Genomic DNA, 24270 nt, shown 5'->3' with positions numbered 1-24270 from the left:
TTGTTGGACCCTCAGTTTTCTTTCATTCCAATTAGGGCTGATGTAAAATTACAAAGTCTTGGCCAGGCACGGTGGCTCATGCCTGTAGTCCCAGCTCTTTGGAAGGCCGTGGGGGGCAGATCATGAGGTCAGGAGATCGAGACCATCCTAGCCAACATGGTAAAACCCTGCCTCTACTAAAAACACAAAAAATTAGCTGGGCGTGATGGCATGTGCCTGTAATCCCAGCTACTTGGGAGGCTGAGGCAGGAGTACCGCTTGAACCTGGGAGGCAGAGGTTGCAGTGAACCGAGATTGTGCCACTGCACTCCAGCTGGGTGACAGAGCGAGACTCCATCTCAAAAAAAAAAAATTACAAAGTCTTACATAAAACATCTTGGTTTTCTTTAAAAATTCTTTAAAAATAATTGGAAAATGTGGCACCCCTGAGCTTGCCCTACAGCGTAGTAACAGCTAGAGCTGACACCTTTACATGGGGCATGTGTTCAGTCTTGCCTCACCCCAGCCCACTTAGATCATTCCTATCACCTGCCTGGTTTCTGTAAGCATACACATATGTGACCTAGGATCTACCTGGATCCCTTTCAAGCTATACCCGATGTACAACAGAAACAGAAAAGAGAGGCGTAGAGTAAAATATATTTTCCAAAGACATTTAATGTTAAACTTAAAAACATAAAAGGGCAAAAAGCAAAAAATATACTTTCTATTCCATTTTCAAAAAGTCAAAAGAGAAATAAGCTAAGGAATCAAAATGTAGACATCTAGGAAAAACATTTTGTAGGCGGTATATACAACAAAAACTTGAGATTTAAATGTATTCCTTCCAAGGCCATGAAAAATTTACACTGCACTATGAACTTTAGGTGATAACAATGTGTCAGTATAGGTTCTAATCTAACACTCTGATGTGGGAATTTTATAGTAGGGGAGGCTGCATACATATGGGGACACGGAGTATTTGGGAAGTCTCTTTACCTTCTGTTCAATTTGCTGTGAACTCAAACTACTCTAAGAAACAAAGTCGATTTTAGGCCAGGTACAGTGGCTCACTCCTGTAATTCCAGCATATTGCGAGGCCAAGGTGGGAGGATCACTGAGGTCAGGAGTTTGAGAGCAGCCTGGGCAACAGAGCAAGATTCCAACTCTATGAAAAATTTAAAGATTAGCTAGCATAGTGGTGTGCACCTGTAGTGCTAACTACTTGGGTGGCTGAGGCAGACCTGCTTGCGCCCAGGAGTTTAAAGTTACAGTGAGCTATGATCACACCACTACACTCCAGCCTGGGTGACAAAGCAAGATCTTACCTCTGAAAAAAATTTTTTTAATTCTATTTTAAAAATGAATAAATAAACCACAAAATATTTTTCAAATCTAGTAAGATAAAATATTCTTAATAAAATATTCTTCAAGAAATTTCTGAACATTTTCAAAATGGCTTGAAAGTTTGTGGGGTTTTTTGTTTTGAGACAGGGTCTCACTGTTGCCCAGGATGGAGTGCAGTAGCGCGATCTCTGCTCACTGTAACCTCCGCCTCTCACGTTCAAGTGATCCTCCTGCCTCAGCCTCCCAAGTAGCTGAAACTATAAGCACGTGCCACCACACCCAGCTATTTTTTTTGTATTTTTGTAGAGATGGGGTCTCACTATATTGCCCAGGCTGGTCTCAAACTCCTGGGCTCAAGCGATCTACCTACCTCGGCCTCCCAAGGTGCTGAGACTACAGGCGTGAGCCACCATGCCTGGCCGAAAGTTTTTTCTTTTCCCCCCAAATCAGGTGAAAATCTGTTAATCTAAAGAAAACTCATTCACAAAAAAAGATTAGAAATAGCTCACATTCCCATGATACTCTGTTCTATTCAAGAAAAAGTAACCATTCCCATGGACTTATTTTCCATTCATACTGGATCACAAGCTAGTACATCGGCATTTTACTTGCTTTTTAAATATATTAATACTCCTAAAAGTCTGTGCAGCAGTACTTGATTTCTTTCATCTACCAAAGCAGTTGCATTGTATAAAAGTCCCAGAGGCAATGTTGCTATGTAAAATGATGATTTAAATAACATTAAGCCCTCCTTGCAAAAGTCATCTTGTAATTGTGCCAAGAGAAAATTCAATTAATAATGTTTTAGCACTGTGCATGAAGGGGTGATGGAAAGAAGGCAATGCCAAAAAAAAGCCCCAAAATTTTTAACTCATCATTTGCTGAGATAGTTAGTACACACCAACTTAAACGAGCACACCTATTTGTTCTATGACATTTTCAAGAATGAACTTTTAAGAGAAAACAGGAGTAGGGGGATTTTATGATGGCTTATTTTCCAATTAATGCAGTAAGCTGCAACATATTTACTCTCCATCAACAGGATCTTTAAAATGTACTTTATGTCTCCTCACTATTAATGACTCAACACTTGGAACCATGCTAAATGAAGGTAAACTTCCACATGAACCAACAGATAAAATTTTATAGGTTGAAAACTTTAAAAAGCAGTTAAATAAAAAGGTTAGATGTTCAGCTTTCGAGAGAGAGAGAGATATATATATATGCAATTACTTGTATCTTATAAAAACTACCAAAATAAATGAAAATAGTTAGATTTGCAGGTCTCATCAAATGTTTTTGGTTTTGTCTTGTTTTGTTTTTAAGGTGACAGTTTAAAGAAGAAACGAAGGTGCAAATTCTGAGTCTGCTACCATATTTGTAATATGATCTTGAGAAATGTACTCGGTATCTCAGTACCAAAGATCCTGAAAGAAACAGCAATGCCTTATACATGAGAAAGAGACTATCAAGAATGTGAGGCCAGGCGCAGTGGCTCACACCTGTAATCCCAGCACTTTGGGAGGCTGAGGTGGGTCGATCACTTGAGGTCAGGAGTCCTAGGCCAGTGTGGCCAACATGGTGAAGCCCTATCTCTACTAAAAATACAAAAATTACCTGGGCATAGTAGTGTGTGTCTTTAATCCCAGTTACTGGGGAGGTTGAGGCAGGAGAATCACTTGAGCCCGGGAGGTGGAGGTTGCAGTGAGCTGAGATTGCCCCACTGCACTCCAGCCTAGGTGACAGAGCAATACTCTGTCTCAAAAAAAAAAAAAAAAAAAAAAGAATATGAGTCCACTCCTACATATATATCCAACAGAAATGAATGTATATAATGTATATATGTGCTCCAAAAGACATGTACAGTATTGTTCATAGTCATGTTATTGATAATAGCCAGAAACTGGAAGCAACCCAAAAGTCCATCAACAATTGGATATACAACTAAATTGTAATACATTCATAAAGCGATTAAAAGGAGTGAATTATAGCTACATGTAAAAATATGGATGAATGTCACAAACATTAATGCTGAGCTGAAGAAGCCAAAACTCAAAAGAAACTATACTGTATCATACAATTTCTATAAAGTCCAAGAAGTCAAAATTAAATGATAATGTTAGAAATTAAGATAGTGGCTCCCTCTGGGGAGAAAAAAAAAAGTAGTAGGGAGCATGTGATTCTCTCCCTCTCTAATCACTCACTAACCTGTACATGTGTATTTTTGTGATTTTCCTATGTCCAAAGTTTACATTGTTTTAGCATTCATATCTATAGATATTTGTTATGTGACAAAAGCAAAATTAGTGGAGAATATTTATAAATATACCATAATAGAAGAAATAAATTTCACTGAAAATAAGGCAAATCCTATTACTAAAATGTTCTAGGTGTCTTACAAATATTCTGAAATGGCTTGCAAACAATATAGAATTTCTCTTTAGATGTCCTGCAAGGCTAAGAGGCCTTAAAGGATAATAAAGACTGCAAACTTGTTTTTCTTTTTCTTTTGAGACAGGGTCTCACTCTGTTACCCAGGCTGGAGCGCAGTGACAAGACAGTGGCTCATTGCAGCCTCAACCTCCCAGGCTTAAGCAATCCTCCACCTCAGCCTCCCCAGTGGCTGGGACCACAGGTGCACACCACCAAGCCTGGCTGATTTTTGTATTTTTTATATTTGTAGAGACACGGTCTCCCTATGTTGCCCAGGTTGGTCTTTTGAACTTCTGGGCTCAAGTCATCCTCCCACTTTGGCCTTCTCAAGCGCTGGAATTACAAGTGTGAACCACTGTGCCTGGCAGAGAGTTAAATGTCATCAGTGCCAAGTCCATTACTTAAGCAAGTGAAGAGGTCCTAATAAAAGCAAGTAGGTGCTGCACTGTATGAGTGGGCTGGGCTAACTTGACAGGAGCATTCCCATCTAAAGGACAACTGGTTCACAGCTCCAGTGGATTGCTGCCCTGCAAGAATGCTGGGCCCAGGGTTAACAGATCCTTTAAATTTTCAGAAGAAAATATAAATTCAGATTTGAGTAAGTGAAATGTACTGATTTTTAAAACAAACAATCGGCTCAACAAAATTTGTCTATAGTGTAACTGTTTGAGACATATCAGATGGAGAAGAATGCTATGGGAACAAGTCCTAAGGAACCAGGAAGACACTGGGGATCAAGATACCAGGGAAAAGTTAGCTTTTAGAGAAGATGGCATTTCTTTCTCTGAGGATAGAAGGCTAGGCACATAGAGACACATTTTGAGTAATATAAGTCCTTTGTTGGAAGGAAGCAATAAGGATTGGTAGAGAAAATGTGGAGAATTTTCTGAGCAATGATTTTCACTTTATTGCAATAGGCCCTTCTATCGAAAGAATACAAAACGGAATTTACAAAACTGATCAAAGCAAAATAGCCAAACTGAAGCAGGAGGAAAGCTAGAGACTCACACATGAGGGTGGCCCCCACATTGCTGGTCTAACATCCAGGCACATAAACCACTAGTAAAAGGCACACAAAGACTGAATAAAGGCTTTCTAGAAATGGGTAGTGACAGCAGCATCCTCCATTCTATTTCTTCACTTCAGAAATAGAAGTCAAAAACACTGATTTTAAGTGATTCATAATTGAAAAACAATGTCATACATTCAAGAGGCCTTGAGATTTTAGATTAATACCATAAAGGAAAACTGCAAGGGGGTGAACAGTTAGAAATATCAACATCACAATCTAGAAGTGGAATGAGAACTAGACCTGCAATTAGGTGATGGGCAATTGAAGCTCAGCTTTACTGTGCACTGGGTGACCTTGCCAGGTCTCAGTGTCCTCATAATTGTTCTAAGAATCAACTATGGATGCTTATTTCATTATATTTTCAGGAAACATTTAAAATATTACTGTAAGACTATTTGTTTTTAATCAAAGCTTGTTTTAGAATATAAAAACAGTTTAGCTTTCTTTAGTTACTAATTGTACTGATTTAAAGCCACGCTTAAATACACAGTAGGGGCCAGCATATTTAAGGCAGTGAGGCAGTGGCTCACGCCTATAATCTCAGCACTTTGGGAGGCTGAGGCAGGCGGATCACTTGAGGTCAGGAGTTCAAGGCCAGCCTGACCAATATGGTGAAACCCTGTGTCTCCTAAAAATACAAAAATCAGCCAGGAGTGGTGGCAGGCCCCTGTAATCCTAGCTTCTTGGGAGGCTGAGGCACCAGAATCACTTGAACCTGGTGAGAGGTGAAGCCAGCTGAGCTTCTGAGTCTGGTGGGGACTTGGTGAACTTTTCTGTCTAGCTAGAGGATTGTAACTGTATCAGTCAGCAGTCTGTGTCTAGCTAGAGGATTGTAAATGCACCAATCAGCATTCTGTAAAAATGGACCAATCAGCACTCTGTAAAATTGACCAATCAGCACTCTGTAAAATGGACCAATCAGCAGGACATGGGCGGGGCCAAATAAGAGAATAAAAACTGGCCACCAGAGCCAGCAGTGGCAACCCGCTCTGGTCTCCTTCTGTGCTGTGGAATGTTTGTTCTTTCACTCTTCACAGTAAATCTTGCTGCTGCTCACTCTTTGGGTCCACACCACCTTTAAGAGCTGTAATACTTGCTGTGAGGTCTGTGGCTTCAATCTTGAAGTCAGCAAGACCATGAACCCACCAGAAGGAATAAATTCTGGACCCATCTGAAGGAACAAACTCTGGACACACCATCTTTAAGCGCTATATAACACTCACGGGGAACGTCTGTGGCTTCTTCATTCTTGAAGTCAGTGAGACCAAGAACCCACCAGAAGGAACCAACTCTGGACACACCAGGAGGCAGAGGCTGCAGTGAACCAAGATTGCGCTACTGCGCTCTAGCCTGGGGTACAGAGTGAGACTCTGTCTCTAAATAAATGAATACAGCGTAGGGCATGGCTATGTCTTAAAAAGGAAAAATTATTGTATGTATCAATTAAATGATATAATAATCACTCCAATAGGCAATTGCATTCAAACATAGTCATGCTGCAAATTTAATTTAGTTTGTGTTTTATCTGTTGATGTGATGTAATTCTGACATTACGTTTTGGGGATGCACCTTCCAAAAGTTATTCAGTTACCCACCTACAATACTTAAAGTACACTTAAAAGCATGGAGTCATGGAGAACACAGCACAAGAAGTCAAAGATTAGAACTCAGTTAGTTGTGCCATTCACTGGATGTGAGTTGGTCTCTACCCAGACTTCCTTTTCATATTTATAAAATGAGAGTATTGATCCATCAGCAGTTCCTAAACAGAGATGCCTTTTAAATCATGTGAGGAGTATGTTTTCCAAACATGCCTCAATATGATTAAGTGTTCCATAAAAGTTAAATGTATTTACATCTGTGACTTAATACGTTCATCAGGTATTGCAGTATGATTGCGTCTTAGATTTTGTACATCTCTACAGCATTAAACAGAATGAAAGCACATTAAAAGTTGATTCCATATCATTTTTTCTATTCTTAGTGGCCTGGTGTCATTAAATATTAATTCTATTGGCTTTTAATAGCAAAGAAATAAAATAATTCAAATATGTGAAAATTCCTATTGGTGTTAATGAATTCCTCTTCTCTTTGATTCTAGTATTAGACATAACGCTAGGTCATTTAAATTACCTAATTGGTTTGTAGTTATTTTAAAAATCAGCATGTAACAAAAATATGCATTTAATAAATAATGGCAAAATAAGATGATCAAAACAACTGGTAATTGACAAGAAAATATTTAACTTCACTTGATGGAAAAATCAAGTTAAAGTGAACCTTTTCAATAAAAGTTTCAAAGTATTTTCTTTTCATGATAAGAAAGGAAGCAATCCCCACATAAAACTACTAAATTTTATAAATGTTTCCAAGAATATGCCATTCTACAAATTCTTTTATAGCTGAAGGTTGTACCTCAAATTCCAATTATCCACTTAGAACAACAACCAAATTTTAAAAGTGGGAGGAGAAACATTCTCTACCTAAATGGTACTCATTTAATAACACCTTGGTCCCACATTTCCCAACCAAAAAAAGTTTTGTTTTTTTTTTTAACACAAAAGTCACTGAACCATCAATAATCCAATTGGAAAGACCCTTTACTGTTTTAAAGAAACCATACAAACATAGGCAAATATGTTGAGAGGTACAGCTAGTGTCTGGCCACGGTGGAGTACACTCCCACATCCCTAATGCCAGCTGTAGAACAGCAACATTCAAGCAGCTGCCTTAATTGGAGATGCAGACCAACACATGCTAATTTAGCTGGGCCAACTAATTGGTGGGTATGCTACATTTTTAACAAAATATCCACCCATATTACAGATGTTTTTCTCTATCAGAGTAAACGACTGGTAACAAACAGTAATGAAGTTGAAATAAGCTACACTTAGAGAAAACGTTTAGTTAGACAGTTTTACAACATGATCTCATATTGGCTTAAAAAACCATGTGTGCCAAAATTGGACCATAAGCTAAGTTTCAAAATATCTTTCTGTGCAAGAGTAAGAACATGAGGAAGTTTCACAGTAGTTCTTCAGTCACCAAAACAATACTTACTAAGCGCCCACACCCATTAAACCATGCTAGGCCTGGTACAATGAAATACAAAAGAATTGTGTCCTTGTCTCTCTTTAAAAGTGTGATGTAGACCAAACATTTATGGACACATGCAATGATGGTAATATTTACCAGGAAATCTATGATGGTTAACAAAGGAGGGGAGAGGGACTTCTGCTTCTGGCCATGACGGTGTAACAGAGACTAGATTTATTCCTTGGCCTTAAACTAAAAAACTGGACATCACTTGACCAGCCTGAACAAAAATGGACAAAATATATGAAGCAATGGTTTCCAGACATTGGACAATAAAGAATGTATGACAGAAGTCCCTAAGAGAAAGAAAACAAATGAGGTGAGCCCTATGACCCTAGCTTATAGTCTGGAGAGATTTTCTAGGCCATTATGAGGAGAAGAGGAATTCAGATAGAGCCCAGCAGTCAAGTCTGTCTACCAATTAGTAGTCTACTAATTGAGGAACTCGTAGACAAAACACTAAACACATTAAAATAATTATGATAGATATATTCTATATGTTCAAGAAACTAGAGAGTGAGCACGTTAAGAAAAGGCGAGGCCGGGCACGGTGGCTCACGCCTGTAATCCCAGCACTTTGGGAGGCCGAGGCAGGCGGATCACAAGGTCAGGAGATCGAGACCATCTTGGCTAACATGGTGAAACCCCGTCTCTACTAAAAATACAAAAAATTAGCCGGGCGCAGTGGCAGGCGCCTGTAGTGGCGGGAGGCTGAGGCAGGAGAATGGCGTGAACCCGGGAGGCAGAGCTTGCAGTGAGCCGAGATAGTGCCATTGCAGTCCAGCCTGGGCAAAAGAGCGAGACTCCGTCTCAAAAAAAGAAAAGGTGTAGAAGATATAAAATTGGCAGAAATTTTAATACAGAGAGAAAAAGGACAATGTCTGGATTTAAAATACACTAACAGAATTAACAGCAGATTAGACACTGCAGAAAAAAAGTTGGTGAATGTGAAGGCATATAAATAAACACTGTCCAAAAATGAAACACAGAGAGAAAAGAAACTCAAATAAAAACTAAAGACAGCATCAGTGGGTTAAGACAACTTAATATATACGTAACTAAAGTCCCAGAAAAAGAGTGTGAGATGAAGAAACTATCCGAAAACTATGAACACTTAAATTTAAGCTTAACAAACTCCAAGTAGGGAAACTACAACAAGAGGCAAAATAATAATTAAAAAAAAAAAAACTTAAGTGATAAAGAGAAAAATCTTAGAAGTAACCAGAAAAGAGAAAAACCTCACATTATGCATGGTGATAAAAAGGTAAGAATAACAGCTGACTTCTTATCAGAAACAATGCAAGCCAGAAGACAGTGAAGCAAAGTAGTTTAAGTACCAGAAAAGAAACCATCTATCTATAATTTTATACCCAGAGAAAATACCTTTCAAATGTACAGGGTTTTTTTTTTCAGATATACAAAAAGAATGAATCATCAGCAGACCAGACTACAAGAAATGTTAAAGGAAGTCCTTCAGACAGGGGAAAAGGGAAATAAAAGATTCCTGATTGAAATCATTTACATAAAAGAATGAAGAGCATCAGAAATGTTAATATGTATGTAAATATAAGACTTTTAAAAGAAAGAAAAAAAAGATATACAGTCAGCAAACCGAGGATAGAAATAAAATTAGAATTATAAAAAGCATGCAATTAATCCAAAAGCAGGCAGAAAAAATGAAAAAGGGAACAAAGAACAGACAGAATAAATAGCAAACAAAAAGCAATTGGTAGGTTTTAGCTCAATCAATAATGACACTGAATGTAGATGGTCTGGGGACCCCGATTAAAAGGCAGAAACCATCAATTTAGATAAAAAAGCGAGATCAACTCTATGCTGTCCATAAGAAACCCATTTAAAATATAAAGCACTTATAGATTAAAGGAAAAAGAAATGCCACGCTAACACTAATCAAAAGAAAGCTAGACAAAGTAAATTTCCATCAAAGTAGATTTCAGAGCAAAGATTATTACCAAGAATAAAGAGGGTCATTCCATAATGATAAAGAGTGAATTCATCAAGAGGACATACAACTCTAAATGTTAATACACCTAATAACAGATAAATAGAAAAATTGTGAAGGACAAACCCATAATTATAGTCGGTGATTTCATTTCCCCTCTCAAAATAATTGATGGAGAAAGTGGAAAGGAAACCAATAAGGATACAGAAGACGTGAACAATACTGCCCATCAATTCTCTCTTTCAAATTTGGAAAAGCCCCTGTTCTGGATAGCTTATAGAGACTTAGTAAGTGCTTATTTAAATCTAAGAAGAAAAAAACTCAAAAATTATTAGACAAGGACAAAACTTCTGAGGCTTTAAATGTGCTGGCAATCTCAGACAAATCATTCCCCACAGAAATGGTCAGCTCAAACAGTGATAGTTTTTAAAATTCAGATCTTTGGCTAACAACTAGTCATTATTTTAAAATGTACTAACATAAACTTTTGAAACATTTCTAATATTGGTAAATAAATGCAGAGTTATATAAGAATCCAAGTTTCACATTACACTCCTAATTAAGGTAAATCCCTAACCAAATTAAAACTGGTTTGATAACTTTAATTTTAAAAATAGCTATATATCTTCTGATATTATCACAGTATGAAATATAATGCCAAGGCTTGACACTTGTGAACTTCAGATGTTCCCCAAATCATTTAAACTAAGTAACTCTTCACGCCGTCTGTGGAAAACTTTCAAATATCACCTCTTGGACAAACGTGGAATCAACAATGATCATGTTGCTCTGCAATGTCAACTTAAATATAATATCTATAATTCTCAACTGACCTTGAAATACTATACAAATATCACAGCGAGTGAAATAAAGAGAATCTTTGGTTGCCCTGGACAATTTCTAAAGATTAAAATTCATACAGAAAACTCCAGTTAGGATGGAGAACTCAATGTGGTATGTGCAACAACTTGAAGAATAATCACAGAATGTAAAGTTAACATATTTTAAGCTAGTTGAAAGTATTAACTTGTCATCTCTCTCTCTCTATATATATATATCTTATATGTAGATAAGATATATATATATAAGATAACCTTATATATATAAGGGTATAAAATATATTGAAATCAACAAAGAAAGCTTATGAATTAAACTGTCTGGAACCAGTTGTTGAGAAGAAAATTGATCTTTGAGAATATAGTCTTCTCTTAATGATAAAGCTATCAAAATTACTATGTGCCTCAGTATCCAGCCTGGCTAGCAAAGGTTCCTTATCTCCTTAGAATACTCTCACTTCCTAAGAGCCTGTTAACTTTTTGAGCTTTTGTGTTGACTTTTGTCATGTTGTTGAATGATTTTCAAACAAAAGTTTCTTGTTTCTGTATATGCTAGATTTGCTAATAACTATTATTTCTTGTAGCTATGCTTTAATTGCTGTCATACCAAATTAAGACTATAATCATTTCTTGTCTTGGGTACCTAAGACTTATGCTTATATGTCAGTATAACGATTAGTCTCTTCACAAATTTGGGCCTCAGATGAAGAAAAATAAAATTGTTAAGATATACTTTACACCCAAACTATCTTCAGTGCTTCTTGATTAACTGCTATGCAGCACTATTGAGCAAGGAGGACATTAGGTGTAACTAGATACATAGCATATTCCACATCTTTAATTAGTTCAGCTCTCTTATGAGACCTGCTTTGTTTATCAAGCCCATGATATGGGAAGAACTATTAAATCAATAAGAGAAGCTCAACACCCTGATCAATTATGTGTAGGCAAGGTGTAACTAATAATAAATATGGCTCAACATGTACTACTTTTCAGGATGAATAGAAACATATTCATGATTCTATGCAAAGACTGGCACAACTATGAACAAATTGATTGCTAAGATTACGTTATCAACAAGTACAAAATACTCTTAATAGTTGGCAATTTAAAAACACACATTATGAAAGTCTCTGGAGGTATCAGTTCCTTTAATGTCCATGATAAGGCTCATACCCTCAGGATAATCACTGACTAAATCATATTAATTAGTTCCATATTATATCTCACTAGGGGATTCCATTCTGACAGTGGTAATTATTATAATAAATTAACCACCAGTCTTATTAACAGGTGGTTGCTACATTTCCTTCAAGCTTGTCTAAGGGCCCCGGCCATAAACTGAATGTCAGAAAATAGAGTCTTTAGGAAGATCATCAAAAGACTAATTAGCCTCAGCAAGGGCTGTATCTGGACTCTTGGCTATTACTGATGCTGCAGAGAATCAACTCATTCTCAGTGTAAGTCAGGCTTCCTGCTCAGTGTAACCCAACATTGCCACAAAAGCAGACAATCTGACAAATTGTACCAGGAAATTGAGTTAGTATTTATAGGACTCTATATTCCAAAATTAAACATTTTGTAAAAGCATGCTGCTGACCAATGGAACAAAAATTAATTTTGCAAGACTAAATAGAACCAGAAAAAACTTAATATTTTGAGAAAACGTCTTTTTTTTCTTCTTAATTTTTCACTAACCCTCATGGTAGTTAGCCATACTTGGGCAAATTGCAATGAACGCTCTTGGAATTCTATGTTTTTCCTACTGATCCCACAGAATTCAGGTAAAATATTCCCTGGGAAACTTTAATATAGCTTATAAACTGGCAGATTGTATTTTCCAAATCCACATCATATTTTCCAACAATATCTTCTATCCCATATGTTCTTTGCCAAAGTTACCACGCCACTCCCTTATCAAATGGTAGAGTCTATTCCTCTCCCCTTAAATCTGGGCAGATTCATGACTGCTTTGACCAACACAGTATGGCAGTAATAATGCTACGTGAATTCTGAGACCAGGCAACAAAGACATAAGCCTCTGCCTGGTTCTCTTGGAATGTTCACTCTGGGGGAATATAGTTACCATGTGAGAAGTCCAGTTACCCTGAGATGGCTATGCTAGAGAGGCTACATGTAGGTGTTCTAGTCAACAGTCCCAGCTAAGTCCAGCCTCTGGCCATCGCCTGCCAAGTCACTAGACCTGTTAAGAGAAGCCATCTTAGATCTTCCAGACCAGACCATCCGTCAGCAAAATATCACTGAGTGACCTCAGTAATGCCATGAGGAGCAAAAGGATTGTCTAAGTCCTGACAAAATTCCTGACCAGAAAAACTTGTGAGCATCTAAAATGGTTGTTCCTTTACCACAATAAGTTTGGGGTGGTTTGTTACGCTGCAACAGTAGCTGGAATATAAACTGGTAAATCATTAGATAAATTTAAAGATGTTAATTATATAGAAAATACAACACATATTGATTGGCCTTGTCTGTAAAACTAATCAAAGCAATGGCCAAATATTCTACAACATGCCTTTATTGAGTTCTTTTATTTTACATGACAATGTAATTATTTGCATTGTCTCAGTAAGAATCTATCCTTCTCCCTATCAGGATATAATTAGATAAAACAATTTTGTAACCATGACCATGCCAGAAATGTTTCATTTAATGGTAAATTTCATTTAATTAAGCATGACAAGCCCACTAGTAAGGAACAAGGATTCTCTTATGTGGAAACAATGCTTCAAAGACCTTTCAGGAAACTATCCTGGGACTAGCTCACTGCCTTGTGGAGTCTGTCTTACAGGCAGTACAGAACGTCACTTTCTGGAAGGCCAGGAACATTGACAAAATTGTAGAATATTTCTACAGTTACAGGTACTATGGGCAAAACCAGTAGAGGCAAAATGGATGGGTTTTATTCCTGGCCCTGTAACATATAAACTCTACGAGCAACAAAGATATTTCTAGCATTAAAGAAGCAGTTTTAAAAATATGACTCATGGGGCTATATGAGATTAACTCTCTAATCCTAACATCATGTGGTTTTAGTTTTATTAGACATAAAACGAAAAGGTCTACAGGTGTTTACTAATGCCTCCTGTTGTACTTATGAAAACGAAACAAGCTAAATATAACAAGGCATCGTATTAATGGTATTATTACTGCATCAGAAAATTGTGGAACAAACTTATTTGGTCAAATTCATATCTTAACTATACAAATTTGATTCCAAGTAAGGCCTGAAAAAGTGAAATGGACATTTCTTACCTTATCCTACTCCTCTGTTCACTATAGACCAGTAAGATTTACATTTCTAAAAAAGCATTGCATTTCAAGAGATAAAGCCATGGAGTTACAGGACCATCCAAAAGCTTTACACCCTGAGATCAGTTACAAAAAGGAGAAATCTCATGGTTTGATTTTTTTAAATCCAAGAAAGAAATATGCAGTTTTAAAAATCAAAGTTTATTAAACTGCATCCAATCAGAAATACTGACCGTGGGCTGGGCGCAGTGGCTTACATGTATAAGCCCAGCACTTTGGGGGGCCAAGGTGGGAGGATCTCAGGAGCTGGAGACCAGCCTGGGTAACATGGCGAAACCCTGTTTCTGCGAAAAATACAAGAAAAAACAAACAAAAAAATTAGGCTGGGAGCAGTGACTCAGGCCTGTAATCCCAGCACTTTGGCAGGCCGAGGTGGGTGGATCACATGAAGCCAGGAGTTCAAGACCAGCCTAGCCAATATGGTGAAACCCCCATCTCTACTAAAAATACAAAAATTAGCCAGGCATGGTGGCACATGCCTCTTATTCCCAGTTACCCAGGAGGCTGAGGCACAAGAATTGCTTGAACCTGGGAGGCGTAGGTTGCAGTGAGCCAAGATCGCGCCATTGAACTCCAGGCTGAATGACAGAGTGAGACCTTGTCTCAATTAAAAAAAAAAAAAAATCAGCCAAGTGTGGTGGTACAAGCCTGTAATCCCAGCTACTTGGGAGGCTGAAGTGGGAGAACTGCTCGGGCCTGGGAGGTTGAGGTCACGGTGAGCCATATTTGGGCCACTGCATTCCAGCCTGCGTGACAAAGTAAGACTCTGTCTCAAAAAAGAAAAAAAGAAAAGAAATGAAACGAAAAGAGAAGGAAGAAAGGACTGTAAAATAATATGAATTATAAATATCACCATCTCTACAATCTGTGAACCAACAGGTTGTTCTGAAAGCTAGTCTCCTTTTTATTATGCTTTATTGCAAATAAAAACTCAGCTCAGTGTTAAAAAAATTTGTAGTTTTTTTCTTTGATGAATCAAAATTGGCAAAAATATTTAATATATGAATAATCCTGGCTAAGAATGATAATAAAATAAGCTTGTTACATGTGTGATGGCTTTCAGCTTGTCTTAATTAAAAGGGTGACAGGTATCCTTACAAAGAACTGTAATTTCATCAAAGCAGTCAATCCTGACAAAGCACTTATCCATTGTTGGTGAAACATTTAGTGTCCTACTAACTACATATAATCCATTCAAAATTTTTCTTAAAAATTTTGACACTGATGAGTAGGCTACCCTCCACATTCATAAGGAATTACTTCTTGATATAAAGTGCCCAAGTTTATATGATGACAGATTTCGAAGGTGAGAGCAGCCGAAAAAAAAGTCCTTGATTTTTTTCACTTGTCAAGTAATTTCCTCATCAATCCCCCATTTCCTCTTTTTGTCTTTCAGTCACACAGGGAAGTAAGAACGATGAGTTCAACCCATTGGAGTGAGTTGAAATGTTGGACTAGAAGAGACAAGTTATCCTGGTTAAACTAAATTGTGTGACTTCTGTTTCCTGACTGGGCTCTGCCTGATCCACAAATTAGTTTCAGGAGTAGGATCACAAGACAAACTTCAAAGGACTTTTGCACTGGTTTGATTGTGTCCTTGGGCTTAGACATAGTGTTAAGCCCCTTCCCAATGGGAAATGGGATACTAGCAATCCATTATGCAATAAGTGGTATGACAGTTCATCAAATTAACCCTGGCTGTTAATTGTAATGAAGTACCCACTGGAGAAGTGCCTTGAGGGACCAAATGGTGGCTACATTTGAGTTTGGCAGAAATGATGAGTACAAAGACTGTGCTAAGCTGTGGCTTCTTCTGAATATACTGGAGCACTTATAGAATAAAAACGGCAAGTTCAGATCACTAAACTGTCAGCTCACATTTACCATGAGAGAACCAGAGAACTTCTGTGGTAGCCCCAGTAAAAAGTTTTATGTTTTATAGCCATGGAGTTCACCTTGCTAACATCAGATTTAAATGTGCCAGTTGCAGAATTACAACTTAAGTTGAATTCCACAGACACCTAGTCTCATTTGAAAGCACTGAATGAGAAAAAGTGTGACCCTGAGATTTGGGATGGGGATATTTGGTCAGACTCAACTGAAACTGAGAATCGACTCCCAAGCTACTCTGAACCTCCCTTTCCAGTGGAAATAGTACTAGTCTGTTCTCTTGCCTGTGTCTCCCAAGATTGGTGTTCTCTGGCTTGAAGATCCTGTAATAACCCCACCACAACAGTAAGGGCAGTTTCCTAGCAAAAGAATTCCTCTTCTCCTCAAGACTTAACTCAAATATCCCTCACTGACACCCACAACAGAAAACAATATAATACCAGATTGGGCCAAATATTTTTATGATTCACTTACCAGAGATTTAGGATTTAATGTTTAGTTCATATAGTTGGTTGACTTGGTTGGCTGACTGAAACTTGGAACTTGGACTCCATAATAGGCTACAGTTTAATGAGACTGGGAAGCCATAAATTCCCTTGCATAACAAGGCTTAAGAAAATAGAAACGTTAGTGCATGTATCCTATGCAACTTGCACATACACAATCCCTCCACCATTATACCCCCAAATGGGCCCAGAGGATAGGTCTTTCAGTAAGGCTCCAGTTTTGTTACTGGAGTGCTGTTATATGGGCAACAGGCCGTTATTCTAGCCCTTTTATCACCTTGCGAATCGCAAAACACACCATGCTGCAACAAAGTAAGAACTTCTCTATTGTTATCTCTCTAGCCCTTTGTTTCCTTTGTGGCATTCAATATAGGCTGCAATTATTTATTTGTCTGTTTTTTGTGTGTGCTTTTTTTGGTTTGGTTTATTTGTTTGTTTTTTACCTATTTGTTTTTACTGTCTCCTGCACTTAAGTTCTTTGAGAACAGGGACTGCATGCCACCTTGTTCACCATGGTATCTTCACTGCCTAGCACAGTACCTGGTACACAGGCATTCAATAAAGATGTGTTAAAGGTATAATCAAAGAAATGCAGAGTTAGTCTGTCTTTGACAATATTAAATACTGGTCCTTCTTTCTCCTGGAATAAATATGTTCATGCAAACATTATCCTCCCAAAGAGGTGATTTACATCTCAGTTAAAAATCTGTCTTAACTTATAAATCTCCTCTGTGTATTTTTTCAGCTTAGAACAGAAGACATAGTCTGCTGATATCACCTCTCCTATTAAATTCATATTATGCCCAGAAAAACATTTTTCAAAAATTTTAACAAGGATAAAAACCCATGCCTTTTAATAAAGGTCAATTCAGTGTCTTTACCATCTGTTCCTTCATGAAAATGTTTGAACAGAATCCTCTCTTTCTCCAGAATCACATTTCTGCCAACAGTCACATGCCACCTCATATCATGAGTTAACCAAATTCTCAAATATCATTAAAGCATATCTTCTGAGTCACTGAGCAATTTTTGTACAGGCTGCAGTACTTGCTGAAAGTGTCATGAGGTAGCTTTTCTTGTTTCTGTATCGAGTAGACGGTAGATTCATTCATATCATAGCATTTCAAAATGCAACATTCCATTTAGTCAAAAGCATCTACTTTCTGCCTATGTACCTTTATTTCTAGCAACTAGTAGATGCATTCATTGAGAGGCAATTTCTAGACACACCCACAAACACAACATTTTTAAAATCACTTTAAGAGTTATTATATACAAGACTACAAGAAGCTAAGAATGAAACAGTGCTAAGATCCAGGCAGTATGTTAAATTCACCTACTATCTCAGTAACTACCTCAGGCTCATTAGTGTCATGGCGTAATTCAGGTTCAGACCTCAGCAAAACTGTAAAATACTGTATATCTTGGCCCTTTGGGGTTGCATTTACATAGCTGAAATCTTGAATGTTAAAAGCTTCAAATGCCAAAGATATATTGTATATCTATATACCACATGCTCAGCTTTGTAAAGATCTGTACTCTCAGCAAGGTTAAAATAATTTAAAAAAAAAAGATATAACATATTTAATATTGGGAATCTCCAATAAGGCGCTGTGAATGGTTTGGCTGTGTCCCCATCCAAATCTCATCTTTAATTGCATCTCCCATAATTCCCATGTGTTATGAGAGGGATCTGGTAAGAGACAATTGAACCATGGGGGCGGTTCCCCCCATACTGTTCTCATGGTAGTGAATAAGTCTCATGAGATCTGATGGTTTTATAGGGGAAACCCCTTTCGCTTGGTTCTCATTTTCTCTCTTGCCTGCCACCATGTAAGACGTGCCTTTCACCTTCCGCCATGATTGTGAGGCCTCCTCAGCCATGTGTACCTATTAAACTTCTTTTTCTTTACAAATTACCCAGTCTCAGGTATGTCTTTATCAGCAGCATGAAAAACAGACGAATACACTCTGTTTTTTATCTAAAGATGAAGTGAAGCTATCTGTCCAATAGGACCAGCTATGGTCTGGAAAGAAATAGTAACAAAATATACCTCATAAGTATGTTGGAAGAATCAAAGGAGACAATACATGTGAGAGAATGAATAAATAATAAGGCACTATATAAATGTTAGCAGTAGGTGGTAATGTTGGTAACAAAATATAGAAGAAATCCTCTCTCATCAATTCTCATTAAAAGAATTTGGACAATCTGTTAGCTGAGAAGTTAGTTAAAACAAGGACTCATAGAGATAAATACACATGGTAATCATTTTATTTTCACTTAAACCATGTATAAATGTAATTCATTCACCAATCCTCTGTGTAGGGCCAAGACCTTGTCTTTGAGATTGGATCTGTGGACTTGAATTCCAGTCTTTCTTGCATGCATCACACCCATATTCTATCATTTATGATTACAATTTCAGTTCTAGTAAAGTACAGCACAAACTTCAACACATATGAAACAATCAGGAGAGCAGATTTCTTTTTTGTAAGTTCTTCCAATATTTTACATTTGTCTTTGTTCAACACTAATTTGACGGCCAATTTTTCAAAGAAGTAATTTTACTCACTTTTTTTAGAGCATTCAACTTAGTTTTTATAGAACTAACTCTAGCTTTTACACTAATAGTTCATCATTTTACAGAATATTTAATAAAAAATATACCCAACATAAGTTTGGAAACAAACACAATTGACTCTTAATAAGTAAACAATTTGATTTGTGAGGATAAAAGTATATAAGCATTATACACAGAAGCTTCCTGGCCACAAATGGTCAGCAAACTGGGGACATCAGTTAGTATGTTTTACCAAACAAATGAACAGCATTGGTTTATCCATCTGGTTGATTAAGTAGAAGTTAGTTAAGAGTCTTTGCCATATTGTAATTCAGGTCTCAAGTATAATTGCCTAAGAAGAAAGTTCAAAAGATTTTCCCTGTCACATGGGTATTGCTATCTTTTCTATTTTTCCTAACACATATGTGTTATACATTTAGAAACACTGAGATAAAAAGAGTAAAAAACATTCAGGAATACTGAAATGAAGTCACAGCAAACAAGTTTAGACATTTCAGCAGAATACGATAAAATAATCAGATAATTTGACTACTGACAAGACAAAAATAAATTAGTAAAAGACATTTTAAGCAAATTACAATCACCCTAAAACAATTTTTAAAAAACTTTTTTTGTTTGTTTGTTTTCTGAGATGGAGTCTCACTCTGTCACCCAGGCTGGAGTGCAGTGGGACTATCTTGGCTCACTGCAACTTCCACCACCCAGGTTCAAGAGATTCTCCTGCCTCAGCCTCCCGAGTAGCTGGGATTACAGGTGCCCGCCACCATACCCGGCTAATTTTTTTTTAATTTTTAGTAGAGACGGGTTTTCACCATGTTGGTCAGGCCAGTCTCAAACTCCTGACCTCAGGTAATCCACCCGCCTCAGCCTCCCAAAGTGCTGGGATTACAGGCGTGAGCCACCGCACCCAGCCTAAAATTGATGATCCATTTTTAAAGCATCCTGTGCTTTTTCATGCTCTTTCATGATATCTCTCCTTGAAAAAGAAGTTTCCTGAACTAGAAATAACTATGTCAGTACCGGATAACTGCTTGAAAACATTAATTAGCTATGTATTCCTTTTGTTTGATGTGAGAACTTACTTATTTCACTGGAAACCTGGTCAAGTTTATCCTTTGATCTGCTGATAAGGACAACCTTCATTCCATGCTTTGCTAACTGAAACAGTAAAGGAGATTTGAATCACACCTGTGCATGTCACTGAAAAACATTAATGAGCTATAACCCCCATTTTAAGAAAACCTGTCCAGATGATAGTTCAAAATATAAACCCAAGTGTAATGAAGACACAATCCAAAATAGAGATTTTACCAAAAAAATGCCCCAAAAAGTTATCTTTCTAAGCCAAGCTAGTATTTAAATGTGAAAGGGTTTTAGAAGGAGGGAGACTTTTACTTTTTCATTTTATATCATCTATACTATTTGGGTTTTTTAAACCTTTAAGTGTCTACCACTTCTATAATTTAAAAATTAGCTTTAAAAAAGTTTTTATGCCAAGCACAGTGGTTCACGCCTGTAATCCCAGCAATTCAGGAGGCCGAAGTGGGAGAATTGCTTAAGCCCAGGAGTCCAAAACCATCCTGGGCAACATAGTAAAATCCCATCTCTACAAAAAATTAAAAAAAAAAAAAAATTTTTTTTTTTTTAAATTATCTGGGTGTGGTGGCACATGCCTGTAGTTCCAGCTACTCAGGAGGCTGAGGTGGGAGGATCACCTGAGCCCAGGAAGTCTAGACTGCAGTGAGCCGTGATTGCACCCACCACTACACTCCAGCCTGGGCAACAGAGCAAGACTCCATCTCAAAAAAAAAAAAAAAAAAAGTTTTTGCTGCAGAATGGATATATAAAACAAACATCAGAGGACTGGCAAAGGAAACTACTACTAAAATTTTAAAAATTCCTAAAAACATAATTATTTTTAAAATTTTAAGTTGAGCATTATACTTTATGGACCATGGCAAACTAAAGAAGTTAATTGAATAAATTAATAAAGAATTTCCTGAGGAACACCTTCTGTGTACATACCCAGCATATGTAAATGTTGTACATAATGAAAAAGATTTACACAAATGTGGTTACTATCCCAGGACACATAAATATAGTAGTAGAGGGAAAAAAGCACTAATCTGCACAAAACTATTTAGTGAAATATTCTAGACAGAATATAAATGAGCAATAAATTAGGTGCTATGAACTAAAAGTGATTTAGCAAACTAATATTCCAGTCTTAAATCCTAAAGTCAGGGTTTATTAAGTAGTGAGTGATATTGCAAATGAAGCTATGGAAGAACATTTTTTATAAAAATAAAAAGGTTGGTGATGATTTGCAAAATTAATCTGTTATAACACCACTAAAAAAACCATTAGCCCATACTGATACTTTCTTTTAAAAAATTAATAGGGCAAGAGGGATAAGGAAAAGCTTTTATAGAAAAACACCATCTTAATAAATGTAGGAGATATAGCATTAGAAACAAATCACTTATTTTTTTTTTTTTTGAGACAGAGTCTTGCTCTGTCACCCAGGCTGGAGTGCCACGGTGTGATCTCGGCTCACTGCAACCTCCACCTCCTGGGTTCAAGCGATTCTCCTGCCTCAGCCTCCTGAGTAGCTGGGATTACAAGCACCCACCACCATGTCCAGCTAATTTTTGTATTTTTAGTAGAGATAGGGTTTCACCATGTTGGCCAGGCTGGTCTTGAACTCCTGACCTCAGGTGATCCACCCACCTCGGCCTCCCAAAGTGCTGGGATTAAAGGTGTGAGCCACTGCACCTGGCCAAAAATCACCATTTTTTAACCACCATGGTAATAACCAATCTAGGCAAAAACTATCAATGAATCCTAACACCACTGGATAAAAGATTCTTGGGAAATAATATATTTATACAGCCTCAAAGTGTCATTCCACATATTCCTTATTAATTACGTTTATAATCAATAATGGGACAAATGAGACTTCTTTTGCCTCCTAATAAGATGAACTCAGAAGGATAAACCTGTGTAGCCTTCCTGATGAAAAAATGCTTTTCCTGAATCTAATGAGAAAACAATGAGACAAATTCAAGTTTGTCTGCAAAACAACTAAACTGGATTTTTCAAAAATGGCATTCTTATAAAAGAAAAATAAGGCTAACTTACTCTTTTAGATTAATGGAGACTAAGAGACATGACACCAAATGCAATGCGTAATCCTTACCTGGATCTTGGAAAAACAACGATTAAAAAAGAGCTTAAAAGGATGTATTGGGGCAACCGGAAACCTGCATAAGGGCTGTATGTTATGCAACAGTATTGTGTCACGTTAAACTTCCTATTGTGACCAATGTATTGGGGTTGTAACGGTGAATGTTTTAGCTCTTAGAAGATTCATCCTGAAATATTTAGGGGTGAACTGTTATGTCTATAACTAACTTACAAATGGTCCAGCGAAATAATTAATAATAATAATAAAGTAAATTAAATGTGCCAAATATTAACAATTAGTGAATCCAGGTGAAGAGTATACAGGTGTTTGTTATATTCTTGCAACTTTTCTGTAGTTTTGATATTCTTCCAAATAAAAAGCTGGAAAAATTAAAATTATAAATGGAATGATAAATGGAAGATCCAGTGAATCTGCTGGGATCTTTATTAGAATCACCCCACTGTTCCAGATCACTTCATCATAGGCTGTAGGTGCCTTCACAGGGACCAGAAGGCAGGGAAACTTGCCTAAAGAATACTGCCCCGGCTCCTGCTTTGTCCAATGGTCTTCAAACTATGATGCTCTCCTGTTCTTTAATTTCATTGCAGAGAATCTGAACCCTTTGCCTGTGTCTATCAATACCTTTCTGTTAATCACAGTCCTTCTTGTGAAAATGTCATGGACTAGCCTAGAAATGTAACCACCTATAATATTTTCATTTTTTGGAAAATAGTTCAAAATAATTGACTTTCAAATCTGAAGACTGTACACACTTACATGACATAAAATAAAATTACACTAAATTGTTCCCAGTTCCAACTACCCAGTACAACCAGAAAGTTTTATACTTATTTTACATGAAATTTGTTTCAAAAAATTGTGTCTGTTTAGGCAAATATGGTATTTCCAACAAGGTAGAAACAAAAAGCATCTATTGTACCATGCAACATTATATTTGTGTTTTTTACTTCAAAAATCAAAACTACTATAAGAAATCATCCCATATTTATTCTTATTTTTTATATTAAAAGAAAAGATCTTGAAAATCACCTACCTCTTCTGCATATGATTTTCCAATTCCATCAGTACTACCTGTGACAACTGGGAAAGGGAAAAAAGCAATAGTTTAGTCTAAGAATTACAATGAGGAATTGGTCATAGTTAGGACCCACCAATTACATACAAAAGGACCAGTGTGATACTTTGATGTAAAAGACAGAACAATACCAGCGGTTCAAATCTAAGGTTGAATACACACCGCAATAGCTAAAATTTTAAAAAGACTTCAAAACCAAGTGTTAAAAAGAATGTGGAGCAACTAGACTCTCACACATTGCTGGTGGCACTGTAAATTGGTACAATTATTTTGGAAAATACTATTTGCCAATATGTTCAGAACTAAAAATATGCCTACCTTAACCCACCAATTCTCAAGAGACAGAAATGCATTAATGTCTACCCCAAAGAATGTTCACAGTAGCTTAGTTGATGCATAGTAGGTAAATACAACTAAATATTAATCGACAGAAGAATAAGTAAATTGAGATATAGACAAACAATGGAATACTAAACAGCAATAAAAGAGAAAACAAAAGAAGCAAAACTAAACAGCAATAAAAAAAATAAAAAAAGAACTACTGATATATGCAAAACATGAATGAATCTCTAAGATATTACAAAAAGTCTGACATAAAAATGTAAGTTTAAGAAAAGGTAAAACTAATCTATGGTGACAGAAGTCAGAATACTGATTATCTCTGGATAGTGGAGTAGATAACAGGGAAGGGCAATACGGGAATCTTCCAGGATACAGGAAATATTCTGTATCTTTTCAGGGTGGCAGTTACTACTGTGTGTGTGTAGATTCACTGAGCTGTACACTTAAGTACATACTTACTGTATATATCTTCATAAGCTACTTTTTAAAACAAAGGGTAGTAAAAGTAAATAGAAAATGGTCTTAATTATTCTATGAGAAACCATATTTACCTTACAACCTCAAAAACTTTATGTAGCAGAAACATTGAAATTTATATAGGGCAGGCT

General features: G+C 36.8%; 1 protein-coding gene across 1 annotated transcript in view; it reads right to left on the bottom strand.

Moving 5' to 3' along the window:
- HSD17B12 (hydroxysteroid 17-beta dehydrogenase 12) overlaps nucleotides 1–24270 on the bottom strand; it is a 175053-nt gene that overhangs the window by 81623 nt on the left and 69160 nt on the right. Inside the window, exons 2-3 of the mRNA XM_001158375.7 lie at nucleotides 23279–23325; nucleotides 20120–20195 (exon numbers count right to left, since the gene is read on the bottom strand). Of these exons, the coding sequence (XP_001158375.3) occupies nucleotides 20120–20195; nucleotides 23279–23325 (123 nt within the window). The remainder of the gene's footprint in view (nucleotides 1–20119; nucleotides 20196–23278; nucleotides 23326–24270) is intronic.

The sequence above is a fragment of the Pan troglodytes genome, chromosome 9 (genome assembly GCF_028858775.2).
Source record: "Pan troglodytes isolate AG18354 chromosome 9, NHGRI_mPanTro3-v2.0_pri, whole genome shotgun sequence".
Classification (NCBI taxonomy): Eukaryota; Metazoa; Chordata; class Mammalia; order Primates; family Hominidae; genus Pan; species Pan troglodytes.
This window is presented reverse-complemented; position numbering and strand designations above follow the sequence as displayed.